This window comes from Oryx dammah, unplaced genomic scaffold (genome assembly GCF_014754425.2).
Source record: "Oryx dammah isolate SB20612 unplaced genomic scaffold, SCBI_Odam_1.1 HiC_scaffold_4, whole genome shotgun sequence".
NCBI classification, from domain to species: Eukaryota; Metazoa; Chordata; class Mammalia; order Artiodactyla; family Bovidae; genus Oryx; species Oryx dammah.
The window spans coordinates 63,229,269-63,250,934 of NW_024070188.1; the positions used below are offsets into that span (position 1 = coordinate 63,229,269).

At 40.7% G+C, this 21,666-nt stretch overlaps 1 protein-coding gene across 1 annotated transcript in view; it reads left to right on the top strand.

Moving 5' to 3' along the window:
* ARFGEF3 (ARFGEF family member 3) overlaps positions 1-21,666 on the top strand; it is a 174,175-nt gene that overhangs the window by 148,060 nt on the left and 4,449 nt on the right. Inside the window, exons 25-32 of the mRNA XM_040239099.1 lie at positions 2,586-2,689; positions 4,388-4,532; positions 7,547-7,675; positions 9,655-9,831; positions 11,558-11,672; positions 12,486-12,588; positions 12,759-12,890; positions 15,239-15,360. Coding sequence (XP_040095033.1) covers positions 2,586-2,689; positions 4,388-4,532; positions 7,547-7,675; positions 9,655-9,831; positions 11,558-11,672; positions 12,486-12,588; positions 12,759-12,890; positions 15,239-15,360 — 1,027 coding nt within the window. The remainder of the gene's footprint in view (positions 1-2,585; positions 2,690-4,387; positions 4,533-7,546; positions 7,676-9,654; positions 9,832-11,557; positions 11,673-12,485; positions 12,589-12,758; positions 12,891-15,238; positions 15,361-21,666) is intronic.

The window sequence follows — 21,666 nt, forward strand, 5'->3', positions numbered from 1 at the left end:
CCTGGACGATGAGTTGGAATGGGCCCTGCATGCCACATCAGGGGACTGAGAATGCACAGGAAAGTTTTTGAAACTAAACTCTGACAGGCATGTGTTCCTGTGGGCAAGAATAAGAGGCTGCAGGCAGAGACCAGTGTGCAGTAGTTTGGGAGCGAGCAGAGTGCATGGAATTCAGGACATTGTAGAGGTGGGATCAATAGGGCTTGGACTGCTATGATGTGGGGCCTGAAAAGAGGAGGAACTGAGGCTGACTCCCCCCTCCTCAAATTCTCTGTCAGAACTGATGTTATTCAGAATCAGTATATCCAAAAGGAGTGGAGGAGAGGGAAAAGTCATGAATACTGTCTTTGGACATTTGTACACATTGAGTTTCTATGAAATATTCAAGTTGAGATGTCAGAATTTTGAGATCTTGAGGAGGGGGTTGGAGTCTGAAAATATAGCTGCAGAATTGTCAGTGTGCAGCTGAGGATATTTAAAACCAAAAGGTTCTAATTTTTCTGTGAATTATGAGGCAGAGTGATTTGTGTGTGGCTTAGGGTTAGTGGGATATCTGTTGTTCAGTCACACAGCTGTGTCTGACTCTTTGTGACCCCATGGAATGCAGCACTCCAGGCTTCCCTGTCATTCACCATCTCCTCAAATTCATATCCATTGAGTTGATGAAGCCATTCAGCCTTCTGAGGCCCCAATATAGCCACACTGGCTGTGTCCTGCCCGTCTCCAGGGGGCACAGACTTTGATATGTAACACAGAAGCCTGGATAAAAAAACTTTGGAACATTCGTTGTGGTTAACAAGATAGGAAATGAATTTATTTGTTTTGGGTTTTTGGGGGGGAGGGTTACTTTTTATTTTACATTGGAGTATACATGCTCAGTTGCTTCAGTCATGTCCAACTCTGTCTGTGGGATTCTCCAGGCAAGAACACTGGAGCAGGTTGCCATGCCCTCTTCCAGGGGACCTTCCTGACCCTGGGATCGAGCCCGCATCTCCTGCACTGCAGGCAGATTCTTTACCCACTGAGCCACTTGGGAACCCTAGCCAATTAAACAACATTCTGATAGTTTCAGGTGAACAGCAAAGGGACTCAGCCATATACATACATGTACCCATTCTCCCCCAAACTCCCCTCCCATCCAGGCTGCCATATAACGTTGAACAGAGTTCCATATGCTATACAGTAGGTCCTTGTTGGTTATCCATTCTAAGGGTAGCAGTGTGTACATGTCAAGAAATGAATTTATTTTTAATTCCCACTTGGTTATTTCAACATGAATTTGAACTGCTCTGTGTTTTTATACTGTAAGCTATGTTAATCTAACTTGGAGTTGGCAAACTATGGCCCACGGGCCAATCCCATCCACTCAGAGTTTTTATAAATAAAGTTTTATTGAAACACAGCCATGGTCATTTGTCTATGGCTGTTTTGTGCCACAGTGACAGAGCTGAGAAGTTGCAACAAAGACAGTGTGATCTGCAAAGCCTAAAATATTTATATGTAAAAGAAGTTTGCCAATCCCTGATCTAAAACATAAGAAGTGCTTTTCTCTTTTTTTTTGAGAAACATGACTCTTTATCTTTTAAACTTCAGCTAATGCCTAGTAATTATGTCTGTTTATCTGCAGGGAGGCTGCTAGTTACTACCACTGTAGACAATTAGAAATAGTTAGGGCACTGTGGAGTGATTTTATTAAAAAGTATAGGAATAGATTCATCATGCAAGAAGGAAAATGGTAATTCTGAATTACTTGTTTACCTAAAGACTATCTAGATGTCCTCTACAGATCACATTTCTAGATATATACACAAAAAATAGATCATGTCAGTTCAGTTGTGTAGTCACCACCCCCAAACTGCAGGTGTTTCGAATCCTCCCAGGATCTTCATTTATGATCACTGTTAGTGCTGAGCACTGGCAACAAACAAGGTCCTTCTGTAAAGGGGGAGGGGCCTAGTGCTTTGTCCCAGCCCAGCACATGGCTGGTCTCCAAGATCATCCTCTATCATCAAAGCTTCACAAAGTCAAAGCGTCAGCAGCAGGCCCAGGAAAGTGAATTACAGTTACATTGTGCCCAGGTACAAAGCACACACCCTCCAGCCACTGAAAGTACTGTGGCAGGATATGGAATTTGAAAAGACCCTGATGCTGGGAAAGATGGAAGGTGGGAGGAGAAGGGGCAACAGAGGATGAGATGGTTGGATGGCATCACCAACTCAATGGACATGAGTCTGAGTAAACTCTGGGAGTTGGTGATGGACAGGGAGGCCTGGGGTGCTGCAGTCCATGGGGTCGCAAAGAGTCGGACACGACTGACCAACTGAACTGACTAGTGAAAAGAGGAATTACAGAAGAGACTAATTTCAACAAGGTATGATGTGTACTATATGACCCCCAACTGTATTTAACGTGTACATATGTAGGGGGAAATTTGACTGAAAGGGCTTTCTCAGGGTTGTACAATGTAGTACTTTTTCTTTTCTGTTTTAGTAGGCATTTGGTGAATGAATGCTGTGTGACTAGGCAGGTCTTCTGTTAGAAGGGGATGAACAATATTTGTTTCTGTCTCACCCTTCTGCCCCCAGGGGAGGTGGACTGTAAAGAGATTGGAGACTGTGTCCCAGGACCGGGAGCCGCGTCCCCAGACCTGTGCCTCCCAGCCCTGGACTACCTCCGGCGCTGTTCTCAGGTACCCAGACCCCCAAACCTGCCTCTGAAGATGCTCACAAAATATGCACAAGTGTCTTTGTGAAGCCCAGGAACAATACTTTCTGCTGTCTCTGAGGAGAGTGGGGCTTAGATCTGGAGTATAAATTTTGGTCCCCACCCCTTCTACAAAGCAGAGAAAGAAAGTCATGAGAATATACTAGAATGCACAGCTGAGTTTTGAGGTCTCTGAAACTTCTCATTTATACCTGATGAAAGAACTACCATCATCTCTCTCTGTCAGGCTGAGGCCACAGGAAATCTTCCTGATGAGACCAAAGCCTGGACAGTAGGCTGCACACAGTGAAGAGAGACATAAAGTAAGAGAGGGGTATGCAGTCAGGATCTACTGAAGAAACCCAGTGAAACATCACTCGCTAATGTGAGCAGTGACCTTCCTTGTGCCAAGTCCAGTTCTTATCCGTGTCACATGCCAGTGGAACAATCTGATGCTCCTCCCCCAAAGCCCTTCCTCCTCAAGGCTTCGGTGATACCCTCTGGCCATAGCTCTTCTCCTGTCTTCTCAGGTGTGTCCCCTGGCCACCTCCTGTCTGTCTGTAACCCCTCCCTTGGCGATGGGCTTGACAGCATTAAGCCCCCAGTGCTTCAGAAAGGATGCGCCACCCTGACTTCCTCCTCCATATGCTTCCATAAGGCCCATGTGACCTGACCTCGCTCCCCTACCCCCTCAGCTCCTTCCTTCTCTCTGTGCTCAGCCACGCTCCCTTTCTCGCCCTCAGACATTCCTGACTTGTTAGTGCTCAGGGCCACTGCTGTTCCCTCTGCCTGGAATTTTCTCTCCTCGGATCTCTGTATGGATGATGCTCCTAATCGTCCAATCTCATCTGAGACATCACCTCCTCGGAGAGACCAGGGCTTAAGTATCTACCTGCTTTCTGCCTACATCCCCCACCCATCTGGTCACCCTTTCTAGGAGCCCCCTGTCTAATTTTTCCTATGACCTTTCTGTCAGAAATATTATCTGTGAAGGGAGTATGTCTGTAAAACACGGCTAGATATCTATTTGTCTCGCTCACAGCTGTTTGCCTAATTTCTAAAATAGTACAGGCACAATTCTAATTTGTGAAGTACAGAGTTTCTTGTGAGTTTGTCCCAGTGACAGCCGGGGAGTCAGGATGATAGCAGTGACAGGAATGAAGGGCCCAGGGCAGCCATTAGCTCTGCTTTTCATACCTTCATCTTGCCCACCCTCCCTCTCCTCAGATTCCTCCATCCCCAGGTGCCCCTTATTTCCTTGATATTGAGTCAGGGGAAGGGGGATAAGAGTCTGATAGCTTATTTGCCTACAGACTCTCTTCTTAGTGCTCCCCATAGAACAACTCACCCACAGGCAAAAATTCTTAACATGTTTCAGGGTTCCCTTCACAGGTTTATAGGAGTCTATAAAACTCCTATGCCATTGAGATACTGAAAAGGTATCCACAGAATCTTCTTCTAGCTTTTTGATACCATTGACTCTTATTTTATCTGCTTCACAGGATCAATGCCTCTTGTGAGCTGCCTTACGCTTTCCAACACAACCAAGTTTAAAACTTTCCTAGCCTGGGAACTTTTCTGGTTTTCTCTCCACCTTTTCTTACCTGTGTATAGTTTTGTTGTGATTTAATAGAGTGCAGCTTTTTCCAGTATATAATTGCAGTTTGGTATTTTTTTTATTTAGTTGTTGGCCAAAATCTACAAAATGCCCCTGAAGCCAATATTCCTTAGTGGGCGACTTGCTAGCTTGCCCCGAAGACTTCAGGAGCAGTCAGCGAGCAGTGAGGATGGAATTGAGTCAGTCTTGTCTGACTTTGATGATGACACTGGTAAGTTAATTGAGCTAATCTGGGTTCTTTGCTATGTGTGTATTCCCAAAAGCTAAAGTCGAGAATTCAGTAGCTCATAGATCATAAATGACCATCCACTTACATTATTATTTATAATTCTAACAGAACAAGCCTACCTAAAGTTTCCATGGACTCTTCAAAAACATTTTACAATCAAGGTCTCTAAACCCATCCTTTTTAGATATGTGTGTGTGTGTGTATGTTAGTTGCTCAGTCATGTCTGACTCTTTGTGATCCCATGAACTGTAGCCCACTAGGCTCCTCTGTCCATGGGATTCTCCAGGAAAGAATACTGCAGTGGGATGCCATTCCCTTCTCCAGGGGATCTTCCTGAGCCAGGGATCGAACCCAGGTCTCCTTCTTTGCAGGCAGATTCTTTACTGTCTGAGCCATCACGGAAGCCCCCCTTTTAGATGGCTGCTGCTGCTAAGTCACTTCAGTTGTGTCCGACTCTGTGCGAACCTATAGACGGCCTCCTACCAGGCTCCCCTGTCCCTGGGATTCTCCAGGCAAGAACACTGGAGTGGGTTGCCATTTCCTCTCCAGTGCATGAAAGTGAAAAGTGAAAGTGAAGTCTCTCGGTCGTGTCCGACTCTTAGTGACCCCATGGACTGCAGCCCATCAGGCTCCTCCGCCCATGGGATTTTCCAGGCAAGAGCTACCTCCATCTAAAACCAGTGTAGATTTGCAGATTCCACTAAATAAAATTTCTAACTCCAAATTCTCTTGAATTTAGCAAATTGGGTTGTGGCTGCATTTGGTGCATTGGTACTTAAAATGACTGGTAATTGTCTTTAATTCCTTCTAGGAAACACAGTCATTATATAATTACTTCCTATAGGACTATTTGGTTAGAGACTGGGGAAATTAAGCCATTACAGAAGAGAGAATCAGTTTGTGACTGGGTGAAGCTGGAGACTCATTAAAAGAATAAGTTTAAAGAATGTTTCAAATTAGTTCCTGTGTAATTTCCTGTGAATTCCAGTTCAAACTAGTAACTGGACAATTTTCAGATTGGTTCACTCTTGTTCACTTTTACTATCTTCTAATCCAGATTACTCTGTCCTGTTTCTAGACCTAAAAATGGAAATGATATCCTTCTAGGGATCTAATATCTGGGCATAGGTGTTTCAAACCCTTGTAAAAGGACTTTTGGGGAAAGATTTTTTAATTTACTTTCTGTTTTTAATTCTTCTGTTTTATTTTTCAGATACAAATTCATTTATGGGGATATCTAGAAAATTTTCCAGTTTTGCATAGGGATCATTAACAGTGAAACCTTACAATTTCAGACTAGTTGTTAGGAAAATTATAGGAACAAATAAATATCTAATGTAGAAAACAAGTAGACGTTGGAAAGTGGCTAGGTGTTGCCTGATAGAGGTTTCAATTAAATGATTAGGTAAGAATTTTTACTTAGCATCTTAAACCTCCAACCCAGAAAATTAAAAGCTTATGTTGCTTGTCTATAATACAGTCTTTAAAACAGTTGTAAACCATTTGTACAAGTAACAGTGAGCATTCCCTTCCCATTTTTGCAAATTGCTAATCTATTTTTATTCTAGGCTGCCCACCCAAGAAAACAGATCAAGTTCAGCCAGGCACCAATCTAAGGTTTCCCACAGTATAAATTCATTAAGGGCTTTAAAGTTATATATGTAACATATCAGAGAAAAGAATAAAAGCTTTAAGTTGGTGTTAAAAATTACTCCTATCATTGATATGTTTAGATATTATTCCTGTTTCTGAAGGCAAATAACTGCTTTTCCATTTTCCTACGGAAATTTCAAACAAACACATATAAAACTGGACAGGATGGTATAAGGAACCTTCATATACTCATCACCCAACCAGTTTGCCAGTTTTCTTAAATATATCAGTTAATTTTCATAATTCACGTGAGCTCTACATTACATGCTTGTCTGCTCCATCTCTTAAATCCTTGTCAATCTATAGATCTTCCTCTTCAAATTTATTTGTTGAAAGAGTGAGGTTTTTGTCCTATAGAGTTTTCCTCTTGGATTTTATTGGTTGAACCCCTCATAGTAATGTTTAACATGTTTTTCTGTCCTCTGCATAACCTATTAATTAGTTTGTCCACCCCTCTTATATTTTGAGGTTCATGAGAATTTTTTATCACCTAGTTTTTTATACTTATTGTCCATGACTTTGGTTTTGTCTCCTATTAACAGGGATATTCAAAATTAGGGAAGTAGTTTTTTTTAGTGGGAATATTTAAAAACTGCATCTTCTCATAGTTTTCTTTTGCTGAACAATTAGAAGTATTAAAACAAAATGTAGAATGAGCTGTTTTGTATATTCTACTCTAGATACTTTTGTACCTCGACAAACAAAATGTGGTATGGAATACAATTCATCCATTAAAAAGTAATGAGATTTAAAAAAAAGTAATGAGATTATACTGCATGCTACAACATGGATATAACTTGAATACATTATCCTTAGTAAAATAAGCCAGACACAGGTTACCAGGGGCTGGAGTGAAGTGGAAAATGCAGAGTTATTGTTACTAGTTACTGAAGTAACGAAAAAGTTTTGGAAATTAATGGTAATGATGGTTGCAGTAATACCACTGAATTGCACATATTAAAATGGCAACTTTTTGTTTATACATCTATCTATAATAAATTTTTAAAGGATTAAGGTGATGGAATTAAAAGGATGCATCACTTGTATCATCAGCTCCCAACAAATATAATTATTTCATTTAGTAGAATTTACATACCACATCACCTTCTTCCTGAAGGGGAATAAGGAAGAAATATGAACAGTATTTCCTCTTTGACTTTGTCAGAATAGGAAATCAATTTGTCCATATTTATAGGCACTGAAGGCTGCCTTACGAGGTGACGGCTTATGTCCCTATAGCTTGGCAGTTTACAAAAGCCTTTTACATATAGTGTTCACTGTGATCTTGTGATGATTATGCATTGCTCGACTGAATTTCACAGAGGTCTGCTTTTGGCTTCCAGGTCTGATAGAAGTCTGGATCATCCTCTTGGAGCAGCTCACAGCAGCTGTGTCCAACTGTCCACGTCAGCACCAACCCCCTACTTTGGATTTGCTCTTTGAGCTGTTGAGAGATGTTACCAAAACACCTGGTAAGTATTTCTATGTCTGTCTGTTGAGGGCATTCTTATACATATGGCTCTTTCCAGGAAGGTATTTCTGTGTCTATTTTACTGCTGTAACACTAGACAGCATAACAGATGCTCGATACATAGATTTTTAATGGCTGTGACTCTGACTTTTAAGACATGTCCTCGTACTATTTATGGGTTTCCCACCAGGTCATTTATAAATAATGGGTGCTGGCCAGTTAGTTGAATGTGTTGAACCCCACAATATTCAGGCCAAAGCTCTGGTATCAGTGTCCCCTTAAGCCAGCTGGCTTTCTCTGTTCCATGGTTCCAGCCTTCCTCTTTGCCTGGGTCACACATACTCTTACCCAGGGCATCAGTAAGGCTCACCAGATCTACCACTGATGTGCGCCAGCCACTCAAATGTATATATAATATAGATAGCAATATCTTAATTGTATAAGGGGAATTGATGATTAGATTTAGGGAAAGACATCTAATGATTACCCTGATAGTATAGGGAGAAAGTGGCCCTTGGGAATTTATTTCTTGTAATGAGTTAGTTAGGGCTAGCATCCACATTGAAGCAGCCAAATTTTCCCAAGATCAAAGAAATCTTTTATAGAAATTTTAGTTTTCACTAATAGAATTAGAACCACAAATGAAACCACCAGTTTAATTCCATAGTAATAAGAGGGGCTTTGTATTCAACATAAATTGATGATGACTTGATAATTGATACTATTTTAAGATCCATTAACAAAGTTTATATCAGAATTATTTTTAGGAAAACCATTATGACTACTCCTATGCATTAAAAAGTTAAAGATTTTCTATCTAAGAATAAGCAGATATTTTATAGAATGAATTATATGCCATTATTTGAAATCTATTTTATTGGCCAGTGCCATTTTCTTCTAAGTGTGGGTGAAGCAGCCCAATAATTCTACTTCTAGAAATCTATTAAAGGAAATTAATAGTAATGAAGATAAAAATCTATACATAATGAAAATTGCTGAAGCATCTTAAATACCAAAATAATTATGAACAACATAAATGGGTTAAGTAAATTATGGTAAAAGCATGTAATATTCTATAAGCATTAAAATGAATATTTGTGAATAGTATTTAGTGACAATGAATAATTATTTATAAGGCACTATGTTTAAATATATATATAGTGTGTAGCACAATCTCAACTTTATGAGAAGCATTTATAAATACAGATACCCAAACATAATACATTCAAAAAGTACTAGAAGGAAACATATCAAAATATTTTCTTCCTTTATATTCTCATGTTTTCTGTATTTATGATAAAAAGCATACCTTGCTTTTATAATCAGAATTTTAAAAATCTATCAACATTTCCACAAAGATTCTTATTACGGCATTGTTCGTAAAGCAAAATATAGAAACCTCTTAAATGTCCATTAGTAAGGAAATGGATAAGTAAACTAATGCATATACAGTTTGAGTAATTTACAACAGAATGTAGTAATAAAAATGAGGAATATCTAAATTTGCTGACAAAGAATGATCTCTAACACATACTGTTAAGGGCAAAATAATCATACAGACCAAGGTTTACAATATCCCATTTATAAAAAGTAATAAAACTATATTCCTCTTTTCATATAAATATATGCACTTACAGTTTAAAGGGTACAAACCATATGCATGTGTGTATTGTATATTTATGTCTGGGGACTGAGGAATTGATAAGTGATGCTTTAGCTTCATCAGCATTATTTGAATTTGTAGTGAGTATATTTGTGTATTCCTTGTGTAATTAAAATCATGCAGAAACAAAAAAGAAAAATGTCACTGAAGACTCTATATTCCCCAGTCAGTGGTAAATTCCTTTTCCCTGATCCTTCTCAGACAATGGGGAGCTCCTTCAACAGAGAGAGGCAGGGCCATGAGATGGCAGAGAGCTTCCCTTTTATTGCCGGAGAGGTGCTAAGATCACAGTTCTGACAGTGGCTCTTCTTTTTCAGGACCAGGGTTTGGCATCTATGCAGTTGTTCACCTTCTCCTTCCTGTGATGTCTCTTTGGCTTCGCCGTAGCCATAAAGACCATTCTTACTGGGACATTGCCTCGGCTAACTTCAAGCATGCCATTGGTCTGTCCTGTGAGCTGGTGGTGGAGCACATTCAGAGCTTTATCCACTCAGGTATCTGTGGTACCAGAGCAGCTCATACTGAGTGGTCGTTTAGTAGACAGCATTGTTGTCTAAAAGTGCCTAGTAAAGACCAGTGTGTGATTTTAGTCCTGGAAATTATTAAGATAGAATTACATGGTCCTCATGCGAAGAGTTGACTCATTGGAAAAGACTCTGGTGCTGGGAGGGACTGGGGGCAGGAGGAGAAGGGGACGACAGAGGATGAGATGGCTGGATGGCATCACCGACTCAATGGACGTGAGTTTGAGTGAACTCTAAGAGTTGGTGATGGACAGAGAGGCCTGGCATGCTGTGATTCGTGGGGTCGCAGAGAGTTGGACACGACTGAGCAACTGAACTGAACATGGTCATTCCCAGCCTTATGCAGGAGACATGAAACACAGGTTCAACCCCTGGATCAGGAAGATCCCCTGGAGGAAGGCATGGCAGTCCACTCCAGTATCCCACTCCTGTCCTCCTTGGTCAAAGACGCTGAGCAGTCTATAGTCCGTGGAGTCACAAAGAGCTGGACACAACTTAGCACGCGCGCAAAAGATAAAACACCTAATAAGATCTAGGATATCTATGCATTAGGAGAGAGAAGGCAAGTTCAAGTATTGATATGTAAGAAATTGAAACATCTGTATAGCCTGGGGGTAAGGGAAGGATATATCCCATTATCCTGTTGCATCTGGGGAGGGGTTTTAGGAAAGGCTCAAATTATGGGCAGGAAGAAGTTACTTAACAGATAAGGGGTGAAGAGAGAGGTCTTAATGTCTGTAGCGCTTTGGAAAAGATTTGGAAGTGTGGGGTGGATAATATGCCGAAGTCAGCAGATGGAGAGGGAGCTAGAGGCAGGAGAAATCTGGATTCTTGTTCATGATTCTTGCCATGGAAAGATCTGGAAATGTGGGAACAGGAGAAATCTTGCTGCTCGCCCTAGAGGTTATAGGGGAAAGGTGTTGTACAGAAGTTTAAAGGAAGAGGTAAGGTTAGAGAAACTCATGAGGACTTGACCCCAAAGGAGGGTCAGAAAGCAAAGATAAGAAATGGGGTCTCTACTAAGCACAAAACACACTGATTGAAAAAGAAGAGAAACACATGCAGCCACTAACCACATCCCTAGGGTAGTGTTTCTGTCCAGGTCAGGGCTTTGCCCAGCTCAGGATCCTTGCAGATTCTACTGAGAATTGGTTATGTTGCATCGCAAAGACTTTGTGGAAAGTCTTTGTGATTTTGGAAGGTCTTATTTTCTTTAGTCTGGGGACAGTATGCAGACTGGAAGCCAAACTGAAAAGGTTCAAGAAGTGGTAGTTAATACAAGATATTTTGTTTACTAAGAGCATTTAATTAAATATATTAATAAGTCAACTAGCAGCAGTAAGGAATATTTATCTTTCCCTTTAAGAATTAACATTTTACTAGTTAGTATTCAATCTATATAATAGTATATGTTCTATTCTGCTTAAGTAGATGAATTATATACTTTGAAAAGTCAGCCTCATTCATTTCATCTTGATATATCCAGAAATGGATAGAACAAGCCAAGATGAGATAAAAATCCAAGAAAATTTGTGTTGTAATGGGTGTTCTATTTTGGTTGTTATGGCCATTTTTCTCATTGTTCTATTTTCTTGATATTTCTGTATGTTTTTCACAATCAGCCTTCCCTCTTTCGCCATTCAGCCCATTCCTTTGCAGTACCATTGAATGCAGTCTCACTTTGATTTCCCTGTAGACATCAGGTATGAGAGCATGATCAACACCATGCTGAAGGACCTCTTCGAGCTACTGGTAGCATGTGTAGCCAAGCCCACGGAAACCATCTCCCGAGTAGGCTGCTCCTGTATTCGGTGAGAAGAAGGTTTCCTGACTCTCTACAGTTTTTATTATGAAGTCCAGGGAAATTAAATTCTTTTGTGGTAGCAATCTACTTTTTATAAATAAAAATGACTATGCTACTAATTCTTCATTTCATTCAATTGGCAAATATATATTGTGGAAGTCATTAAACAGGGTACTCTACTGCCCAGAAAGTGATGTGACCAAGGTACCTACCCTTAGGGAGCATATAACCTGTTCTAAAGGACAGAACAGGCAGAGTCATGGGGAGAGTGATAACAGTGAGGGGGAGCTAGAAAGGCAATGAAAGGACAAGAAGCCTGGGGAGCAGGGCGGTTGGCAGGAGCTTTTTGTGGTAATGATATTTGGTCAGCGCTCCCAAGGTGGGTAAGCTTCTGATAGGTGCTGACTTTGTAAGCAGAGGAATAGCATGAAGAAATACATAGAGATTAGAATTACAAGTGACAAGGGGGTTTTGTTTTGCTATGTATAGAGGAGCAGTGGAAAACAGGGCTAGAATGGGGAAATTAGTATAGAATATATATATATATATATATATATATATATATATATATATATATACAGTCTTACATGCGAACCTAAAGTTTAAACATTGGCCTGTTTGTAAGGGGGTCCATTTTTATATCCACTAGGTTAGGAAATAGTGGGACAATGGCATACCAGATGGGCAGAGTCCAAAACACAAAGACAAAAAATCACCAAGTCTTATAGGGAAACTGTAGACTAAATCTAGGCGCTCGCTGGGAAGGGCCTACCTTTGTGACATTAAAATGGCTGAATGCAAGGGTTGTTTCTCCCGGCAGGTACGTCCTCGTGACAGCGGGCCCCGTGTTCACGGAGGAGATGTGGAGGCTGGCCTGCTGCGCCCTGCAGGACGCCTTCTCGGCCACGCTCAAGCCGGTGAAGGTGAGCCACTCAGGAGAGAGCAGGGCGCCTGCCTCCTAGGAGGCGGTCTCACTGGCTGAGAACGAGGCAGGCATGTCAGTACTTTGTCCCAGACTCTGTGGCAGTGTCAGATCCAGGACAGGGCCTGGAGCTGTGTGCACCCAGCAAACGACCACTGTGTTGCTCCCTAGGACCTGCTGGGCTGCTTCCACAGTGGCACCGAGAGCTTCAGCGGGGAAGGCTGCCAGGTGAGGGTGGCCGCCCCGTCCACCTCCCCAAGTGCCGAGGCCGAGTACTGGCGCATCCGAGCCATGGCTCAGCAGGTAAGGGTGGGGGCTTTTGATCTCAGGGGCCCAGGAAGCTTGAGATGCTGTTGGAGGTCCTTCTCAAAGGCTGTGCATCACCAACTGCCTTTCTTTCCCTTGGGGACATAAACCTGGCTCTGACCTCTGAGCAGTGCTGATCTTTACTAGAAACAACTTGAACCCAATTAACAGCATTAAGGTCCTCTCACCATCTCTAGCTTGTGACATCCTCCAGTGTCCTGATCACATGGGGTCCTTTTCCACCTGGACACTGCACTCCATATATAATTTGCTTGCCTTCCTTTTAAATATTTACTGCAATATTGTTGTTAATCCTCAACTATGAGTGCTTAAGTTAGGGTGGCAAACTTGTTTGTTTTTCCTGTATCTCCCATAAGGAGCATAGAGCTTAACATTTACAAGTTGCTTAATAAATTTGAGTTGAATGTTAACAACTCAGTAAAATTAAAATGTACTTGTCCACACAGGAATCACCATGTACAAGTGACTTTTTCTTCCTAACACATGGCAGAATTCATCAATATTGGTTGTAAGCCAAGCCAGGAGCAGAGAACGTATTCTGTATATTTTTCTTGGCAGTCCTGGAGCAGGGCAGATAGAAGGCACTTATTAAATGTTTGTTGGGTCAATGAATCACAGAAGGCCTTAGCTTTATCATGGGCCACAGATACGCACTCAAAAACTTAAGTGACCTGTCAATCTGCCTCTAAAAAACCCTGCATGGGGCTTTCATCAGTAGCGTACCTTAATTCATGTATATTCATAACAGTTCTATTCATAATAGAGAAGAACAAAAATGGACTAAATTCCAAACCACTATTGATTGGCTAAATTCTATCATGAATTAGCAATAGACATATTTGAATTGTGTTTTCCTATGCAGAAGATAATTTATATATACAAGTGTTTAAAATATTAAGCAGTTTTTATAAATGCATATGCACTAGGAAAATGAAGTGAGTTGGGGTTTATCTTCAAAAGTTCCCTTGCTCTACAAAATCTATTTAACTTCTTAAGAGAATCTCCCCTCAGCACACTGATAACCCAGGATGCCCTGACTATCAATCAATGTAAAGAACTCAGTCACGTTCACACTGTCAGTGGAGAAGCCTCTTGTCAAATCTGTCTTGTCCTCAGCTCAGCTCAGCGCATGGGACAGACACCTCCCACCTTCAGCTTCGCTTTCATCTGCTGAGCACATCCCTCTCCTCAGCAGTGAGTCTGACCAGGAACCATAAGGGAAGGCAGGAGGGTGGACCTCCAGAGGGGTGGTTTCTCCAAGTAGGAAACCATCCCGGCTGGCTAGATGAGGAATTTTCCCATGTGACTCCAGTGGTCTTTTCAACCACATCCTACCACATAGCAAGAAAATGGAATCCTGTTCTGAAATAGATTATTAATGGAGAAGAGCAGCTAGTGAATCTTTCATTTCCTAATATTTCTTTCTTCTTCTGTCATAAACCTTCCTCCCATATTCACTCTTCAGATAACCCCATATTCAATTATGATAATTTAACAAAATTTGGGGCTTCCCTCATAGCTCAGTCGGTAAAGAATCTGCCTGCAATGCAGGAGACCCGGTTTCAGTTCCTGGGGCCAGAAGATCCCCTGGAGAAGGAAATGGCAACCCACTCTAGTATTCTTGCCTGGAAAATCCCATGGACAGAGGAGCCTGGAGGGCTACAGTCCATGGGGTCGCAAGAGTTGGACATGACTTAGCGACTAAACCACCACCAACAAAATTTGGAAAGAGAAAGTTCTTTAAAAACACTCATTTTCAAAGCTAAGTTGTGAAAGTGGATTAAATAACATCAAATGAAATCATTTAGATCAGAATCCAAGCAGTGGTTACTATTTTCTAAGTCACTTCTCCCAGTGTCTAATAGAGTAACATGGCCACATCACTGTCCTGAAAGGAGAGGTCCCAATTAATTTCCCATTCCTGCATAGGATAGATGTACCAAACAGACCTCTAAATCAGAGAAGATCTCTCACAAACATAGCCCCTTTTTATTTACTCTTAATTAATATTAGTCAGTCCTTGCTGTTTGGAATGTAATGACTTGTCACGTGGTAGAAGCAGTAGTGTTATTACTATTAGTGCCAGCAGCTAACATTTATTGAATATTTACTCTTCTAGTGCTCTGCATGTGTTAATACACGTATTAATTCATTTAACTCAACAGATATACCAAGTAGGAAACCATCACTGACCTCATTTTAGAGGTGAGAAATTGAGTAGAAAGAGGACGCCTCTAGCCGAGGGTCATCCATCCAGCTGATCCCTGGTAGAGGCAGGTCAAGGATGGTGGCACTCTGAACTGTATCTTGCTCTACCTGTGCAGGTATTTATGTTGGATACCCAGTGCTCACCAAAGACTCCAAACAACTTTGATCATGCTCAGTCCTGTCAGCTCATTATTGAACTGCCTCCTGATGAGAAGCCAAATGGACACACCAAGAAAAGGTAAGCAACTTAAAACTTCAACAGGGAGCACATATACCAACAGGAAAGTTCATTTATCCTCAGCTCTTATTCACTGCAATTCAGTCTTTAGCCAAGAATGCTGAAAACAACTGTGGAATCACTTAGCAAAGGTTTTCATACAAAACTGTTAGTTTCCCACATTTCACATGTCTTAGCTTGCTAGGACTGCCATAACAAAGTACCGGGTGGCTTAAACACTAAAAATTTAATTTCTCACAGTTCTGGTCTCTTTGGAGGCCTCCCTCTTTGACTTCAAGATGAATGCCTGCTCCCTGTGCCTTCCCGTGGTCTCTTCTCTGTGTCTATCTCCCGATTTCCTCTTCCTATAAGGACACCAGTCATTTGGATTAGGGTCCATACTAATGCCCTCAGTTTAACCTAATTGCTTCTTTAAATATCCTTTTTCCAAGTACATATTCTGTGATGTTAGGACTTCTGTGAATTGGGGGAGGATACAACTCAGTGTATCTATAGCACTGTACATATTATAATCCTTTTTTTTTTCCTGCTTTTTGTGGCTGTTTTTTTTTAATAATCCTTTTTTAAAAAGTAATTTGAGGCCTGATCCATACTATTTCAGTGAGAAATATTTCTCATGAGCAGTACAGTTTTTAGGATAGAGAAAGATCTGTGTATGCCACAAGAAACTTGCCTTTTTAAATACCATCATCCTGCCTAAAAACCATTGTTCCTAGAGTTCAGGATGAAGCCAATGACTGAAATTTTCCATTTTTAAACTTCTGACACACTAATCCACCTGCGCATGAGGAAACATTCAGGGAGACTGCGGAGCAGGGGACCCAAAATCAAATCCAGGTCTGGCCAAGTGCAGTACATGTATCCTTTCCCATTTAAGGGAAAGAGTGTGATTTTTTTCAAAAGTTACAGCAGTTAATATAGCAGTTTGATTAATACGCCTAATTTGGGTAAAATTTCTAGGTACTGATTTTTTAGTCAAGCATGTATGGTACATACAAAAGACTATGTGGAAGGTTCATAAGTTATAGACCAAGAATAAAAAGTGAGATAACTAATGAACCTGCCATTGAACTTCAGACGTAGAACTTTACCAATGTCCCATGCGCTCCTCCTGATTCTATGCCTGCTTCCCTCCACTGCAGGTCACTGCTCTACATACCAATGGCTGTACACTCCTTTCCACATCTTTAGGCTTTGATCTACTTTTAAAATTTAGTTCTTTTTTAATATTTCTAGTCCCTTCAGTCAATTATTCCTAAAATAATTTTTGAAGTAAAAGTAGGAGAAAAAGGAGAGAAAGGAATAAGCTGAATTCACATTATAAATAAAACATAGAAAAAAACAGGATCACCTAATATTGCTGTGTTATTGGTTTAAAGGCTTTAACAGGTTAAGATTTAATAGACAATTACCCCCTCAATGAAATTTCAGCAAAACAGGAAAAGTGTATTAAATTCTTTAGTAGAGACCACTATGCCTAAAAACATTCTCTAAAATTCTTTGAATATTTTGCATTGTTAGACTGGACTCACAGGGGCAATTCTTAGCATAGAAGGCAATAAACAATGAGTTAGATGTAAGAAAAGTTTGTGTATCTGATGGTTAGGTGCCTCCTAAGAGGTCCACATCGAAATCATCCTGGGAGGAAAAAAAAATAGACAAACTAAAACCAGACTGTAACATTTAAGAGAATTTTGGGTTTCATTTTTAAGTCATTTTGACATTGACAACCCCATGACATTTAAATAAGCCCCATAATCTTAGTTTGAGCTTTATGATGTACTTTTAACTGTGAATCTGTTTATCTCTGCTACTGACATTATCATGTTTTAAGTCAGCCACTTGTTACGCAGTTCACTCCGAATTACCCTGTCTGGAGGCTTGCTTGCCTGTACACCTTGCATCAGAAGCAGGAAGGGAAGGTGTAAGTTTCTCCACCTCAAGGTTCCCGTCTTAAAGGATATGCTGAAGAAAAATTACCTGTTGATTTTTGTTTGCTCCAGATCTGTCTTGTCTCCTGTCAGCATAGATGATGATGAAGAGCTGCAGATCTATAAAGAGTTATTTCACTGTTTTAATACTTTTCTGAAAGTTTGATCTCCAGTATTACTGCTTCTTCCCCATTACTTTCTTATTGCTGCATTATGTGGCTTAGACCTAAGGGGGATTCTCTGTCCTTTTTAACATGTTCAGTTAGAAATTTATATCTTAAAAGCATCAAAGGAAATACCTTGGTTGACAGGATGCTTTGACAGGGCTTTGATCAACTCTCTCTTTAGGCATTTGCTGGTAAAAGGCTTTGCATTTCTCCGGTAATATTCTGAGCTAGGCTGCTTATACCTTCAGAAGTCACACACACACACACACTCCCTGGGTATGCGTCTTACTTTAGGAGTCCAGGCTGCCAGTGGAAGGGGCTGAAGTGCAGGAGCCATTGCTCCTGGAGACTGTTTCCTCTGGGTGCCTACACTCAGCACTAACCTGGTTTTTCTTATTTTGTTTGAGTGTTTCTCTCACCATATACTTGCCCTGGAACAAGAAGATGAATAAGGCACTGCCTTGTCCCTTGAAGATTTATGGGGCAGTGGGGAGGCCAGATAAGTGACAGGATTTCGCTTCTTAGGGTCCTATAGTTGCAGACCTGAAGCACTAGACCAAACTCACAGCCTTCACAACGGCTGCTTCAGAAGAGGACATATTCAGTTTGCTTGATAACTTCCCAAAAGCTACTTCTGTGGCAGGGAAGTTGAGAGGGATTGGGGAATTATTTTTTAATGGGTTCAGAGTTTGTTTGGGATGATGAAAAATGATGTAGAAATAGACAGTGGTGATGATTACACAACATTGTATGTGTACTTAATGCCCATGAATTGAACTTTTAAAAATAGTTAAAATAGTAAAAATAGTAACTTTAGGTTATATACATTTTACCACAAAAAAAGTTGCCTAAGTGATTTGTTAGAAGGGGTTGTGTGAGTTCTTTGAACTTATTCCATTTTTGCTGAAAGTACAATGTTGTCTCTGAGATACCACTATGCAAAGGGCAAAGTCAGCCTTTCAAAAATGTATGGGAGGGTTTTTTTTTCCTTCTTTGCTAATTAAAATATTAATATTAAAATATTCTTCACCCTGATTAGGAAATTGTCATCACTGGTGAGTTGCATCTGCTTTTCAACCAGGAGATCTGGTCCGATATCTAGAGAGTATTCACTTTCTCCCACTTCCCCCAAGTGCACATCCAAGGCCCACAGAGTCCCACGTCATTGCTGACAGAAAAGGATCCAAGGAAGGAATTAGCCTGTTCTGAGTGAATGCTTTCTCTTCTAGGTTTGCTTTAGAATGCTGCAAATTAAATTATCAATTTCTTTCTTTGAAAATGTTAGGCCTATAATACTTCTAAAGTTAAACCTTTTCAATGTTTGGATCTCTTCTGTCACACACTGGAAGAAATAAAGCTTTTATACGTATGTATCTAAAGCATGAACATTTTTGGTCCTGGAAAACTGGTTTGGTACCTACAAACCAATAAGATTCTAAAACTTTGGGTTTGAAGATGGCAGAGCAGAAGGATGTGAGCTCACCTCTTCTTCCAGAAACCCAAATCACTTGCACTAACTTGCACTAACCCCAAGTACTAACTGCTAAAGAATCATGGACCAAAAAAAAAAAAAACACAACCTGCCAAGAAAGATACTCTGTGTCCAAAGACAAATAAGCCACAAGAAGACAGGAGGAGGAACACAATCATGATAAAATCAAATTCCATACACACCAGATGGGCGACCCACAAACTGGAATGGAAAACAGTTATACCACAGAAGTTCTCCCACAGGAGTAAAAGTTCTGAGCCCCACATCAGGCTCCCCAGCTTGGGGGTCTGGCAACATGAAGATGAGCTCATGAGGCCCCAGAGAATGTGGCCTTGAAAACAAGTAGGATTTGGTTGCAGGAATTCCACCAGACTGAGGAAAACAGAAACTCCACTCTCAGAGGGTGCACAAGTACAAGCAACCAAGGGAAAAAGCAATGACCTCATAAGAGAGAGGGCCACACTTACCTATTGGAGCATCGCCTGTGAAGGCAGTTGAGGGGCAGGTGTGGCTCGACGTGAACACTTGTGGCAGTCATTCTGGGGGAGTACTCGCTGGTGTGAGCCCTCGAGGAAGACTCCAGGTTAGCAGCAAATGCTGAAGGAACTTCTGTAGGCAGAAAAGGCCACAGCTAGAAATAAGAAAATTACGAATGGAAAAGCTCACGGGTAAAGGCAAACATGCAATAAAGGTAGGAAATCATCCACACACAAATGTGATATCGAAGTCAGCGGTCATGAGAACAGGAGAGCACAAATGCAAGATAACTGGAAATGCATTCAGAATTCAAACACCAGCAGGGACTTCCCTGATGAATCCGCCTGCCAGGGCAGGGGACACAGGTTCAATCCCTGGTGTGGGAAGATTCCACATGCCATGGAGATACGGGACCCATGTTCCACAACTAAGCCTGCCCACCTAGATCCTGTGCTCTGCAACGAGAGAAGCCACCTCAGGGAGAAGCCCATGCACCGTGACTAGAGAGTAGCCGTAGATCACTGAAAACTAGAGAAACCCTGCACAAAGCAAGAAAGACCCAGCACAGAAGTAAATAAATTAACATTAAAAAAAAAAAACACAGCAATTTAAAACAATCCTATTTATGTATAGACTGTTACAGTATCAAAACCTCATGGTAACTGCAAACCAAAAATCTACAGTAGATACACTCACAAAAAAAAAAAAGGAATCCAAACACAATACTAAATTAAATGATCAAATCACAAGAGGACAAAAGAGGAAAGGAAGAAAAAAGATCTACAAAAACAAATCCAAAACAATTAATGAAATGGCACTAAGAACATACACATGTGTGAGTACTAAGTCGCTTCAGTTGTGTCCAACTCTGCATGACCCGATGGACTGTAGCCTGCCAGGCTCTTCTGTCCGTAGGATTCTCCAGGCAAGAATACTAGAATGGGTTGCCATGCCCTCCTCCAGAGGATCTCCCCAACCCAGGGATCAAACCCACATCTCCTGTGTCACAGGAGGATTCTTTACCGCTGAGCCACTGGGAAGCCTCAGAACATACATATAATTACCTTAAATGTTCCAACCAAAAGACATAGTCTAGTTGAATGGATACAAAAACAAGGCTTGTACACATGCTGTCTACAAGAGAGCCATTTCAGATCTAGGGACACATACAGACTGAAAGTGAGGGAATAGAATAAGGTATTCCACGCAGATGGAAGTCAAAAGAAAGTTGGAGTAGCAATATTCATATCAAAATACTTTAAGGACTATTACAAGAGACAAATAAGGATACTACATAATGATTAGCAGATTGGTGAAGAAGATCTAACAACTGTAAATATATATTCACCCAACATAGGAGCTATACAACACACTGTCACATCCTGACTTTGTACTTTCAGAGGCTATCCCTGAACAAAATAAAATTATGCTTTTGGAGAAAAGAATACTGTGGAATCTTGCAATTAGCTATTTCTTGGAATTCCCTAGATAAGTAGCATAATAGAGGTTGTAAGCTCTTAAGCCTATCTTGGTGAAATAAAGACTTCATTCATAGATAGGCAGGAAGAAGTAAAACTGAGGAAAAGAACTCAAAGGTCCAAGCATAGTGTTAATTATAATTTTTCTATTAAAAATTCCTCAGCCAATACTTTAAAAATAATAAAAGCCTTGGGTTTAAGGGAAAATGCCAAAGGGTAGGCTAAAGGCCAATTAAAATTAGTATGTGTATGTGCTTAGTTGCTCTTGCATGTCCAACTGTTTGTGACCCCATGGACTGTAGCCCACCTGTCTATGGAATTCTCCAGCCAAGAATACTGGAGTGGGTTACCATTTTCTCCTTCAGGGCTTCTTACTGGACCCAGGGATCAAACCCACGTCTCTTGCATCTCCTGAATTGGCAGGCAGACTCTTTACCCACTGGCGCCACCTGGGAAGCCTAAAATTAATATAACTCAACAGAAATAGTTGTTTTCTTGATTTGTTTACTACTCATAACTACAAAAGAAAACAGGTTACATACTGTAATTCTGCCTATGTTAAAAAGTTTTTATAAAGTCGCTCTGTTTCCCAAGGCTTGTTGACAATTGTTAACTCAGTATCATAACATTAATTCTATAGCTCCTAGAATTTTTTTGGTCAGGAATTCCATTATTTATGATTAAAGTTGTCATTCTGTAATGTCGTCCAAAAACTTTGTGCTTTTTGAAGAAATACATTAAGATACAAGTAGTTTGTAATT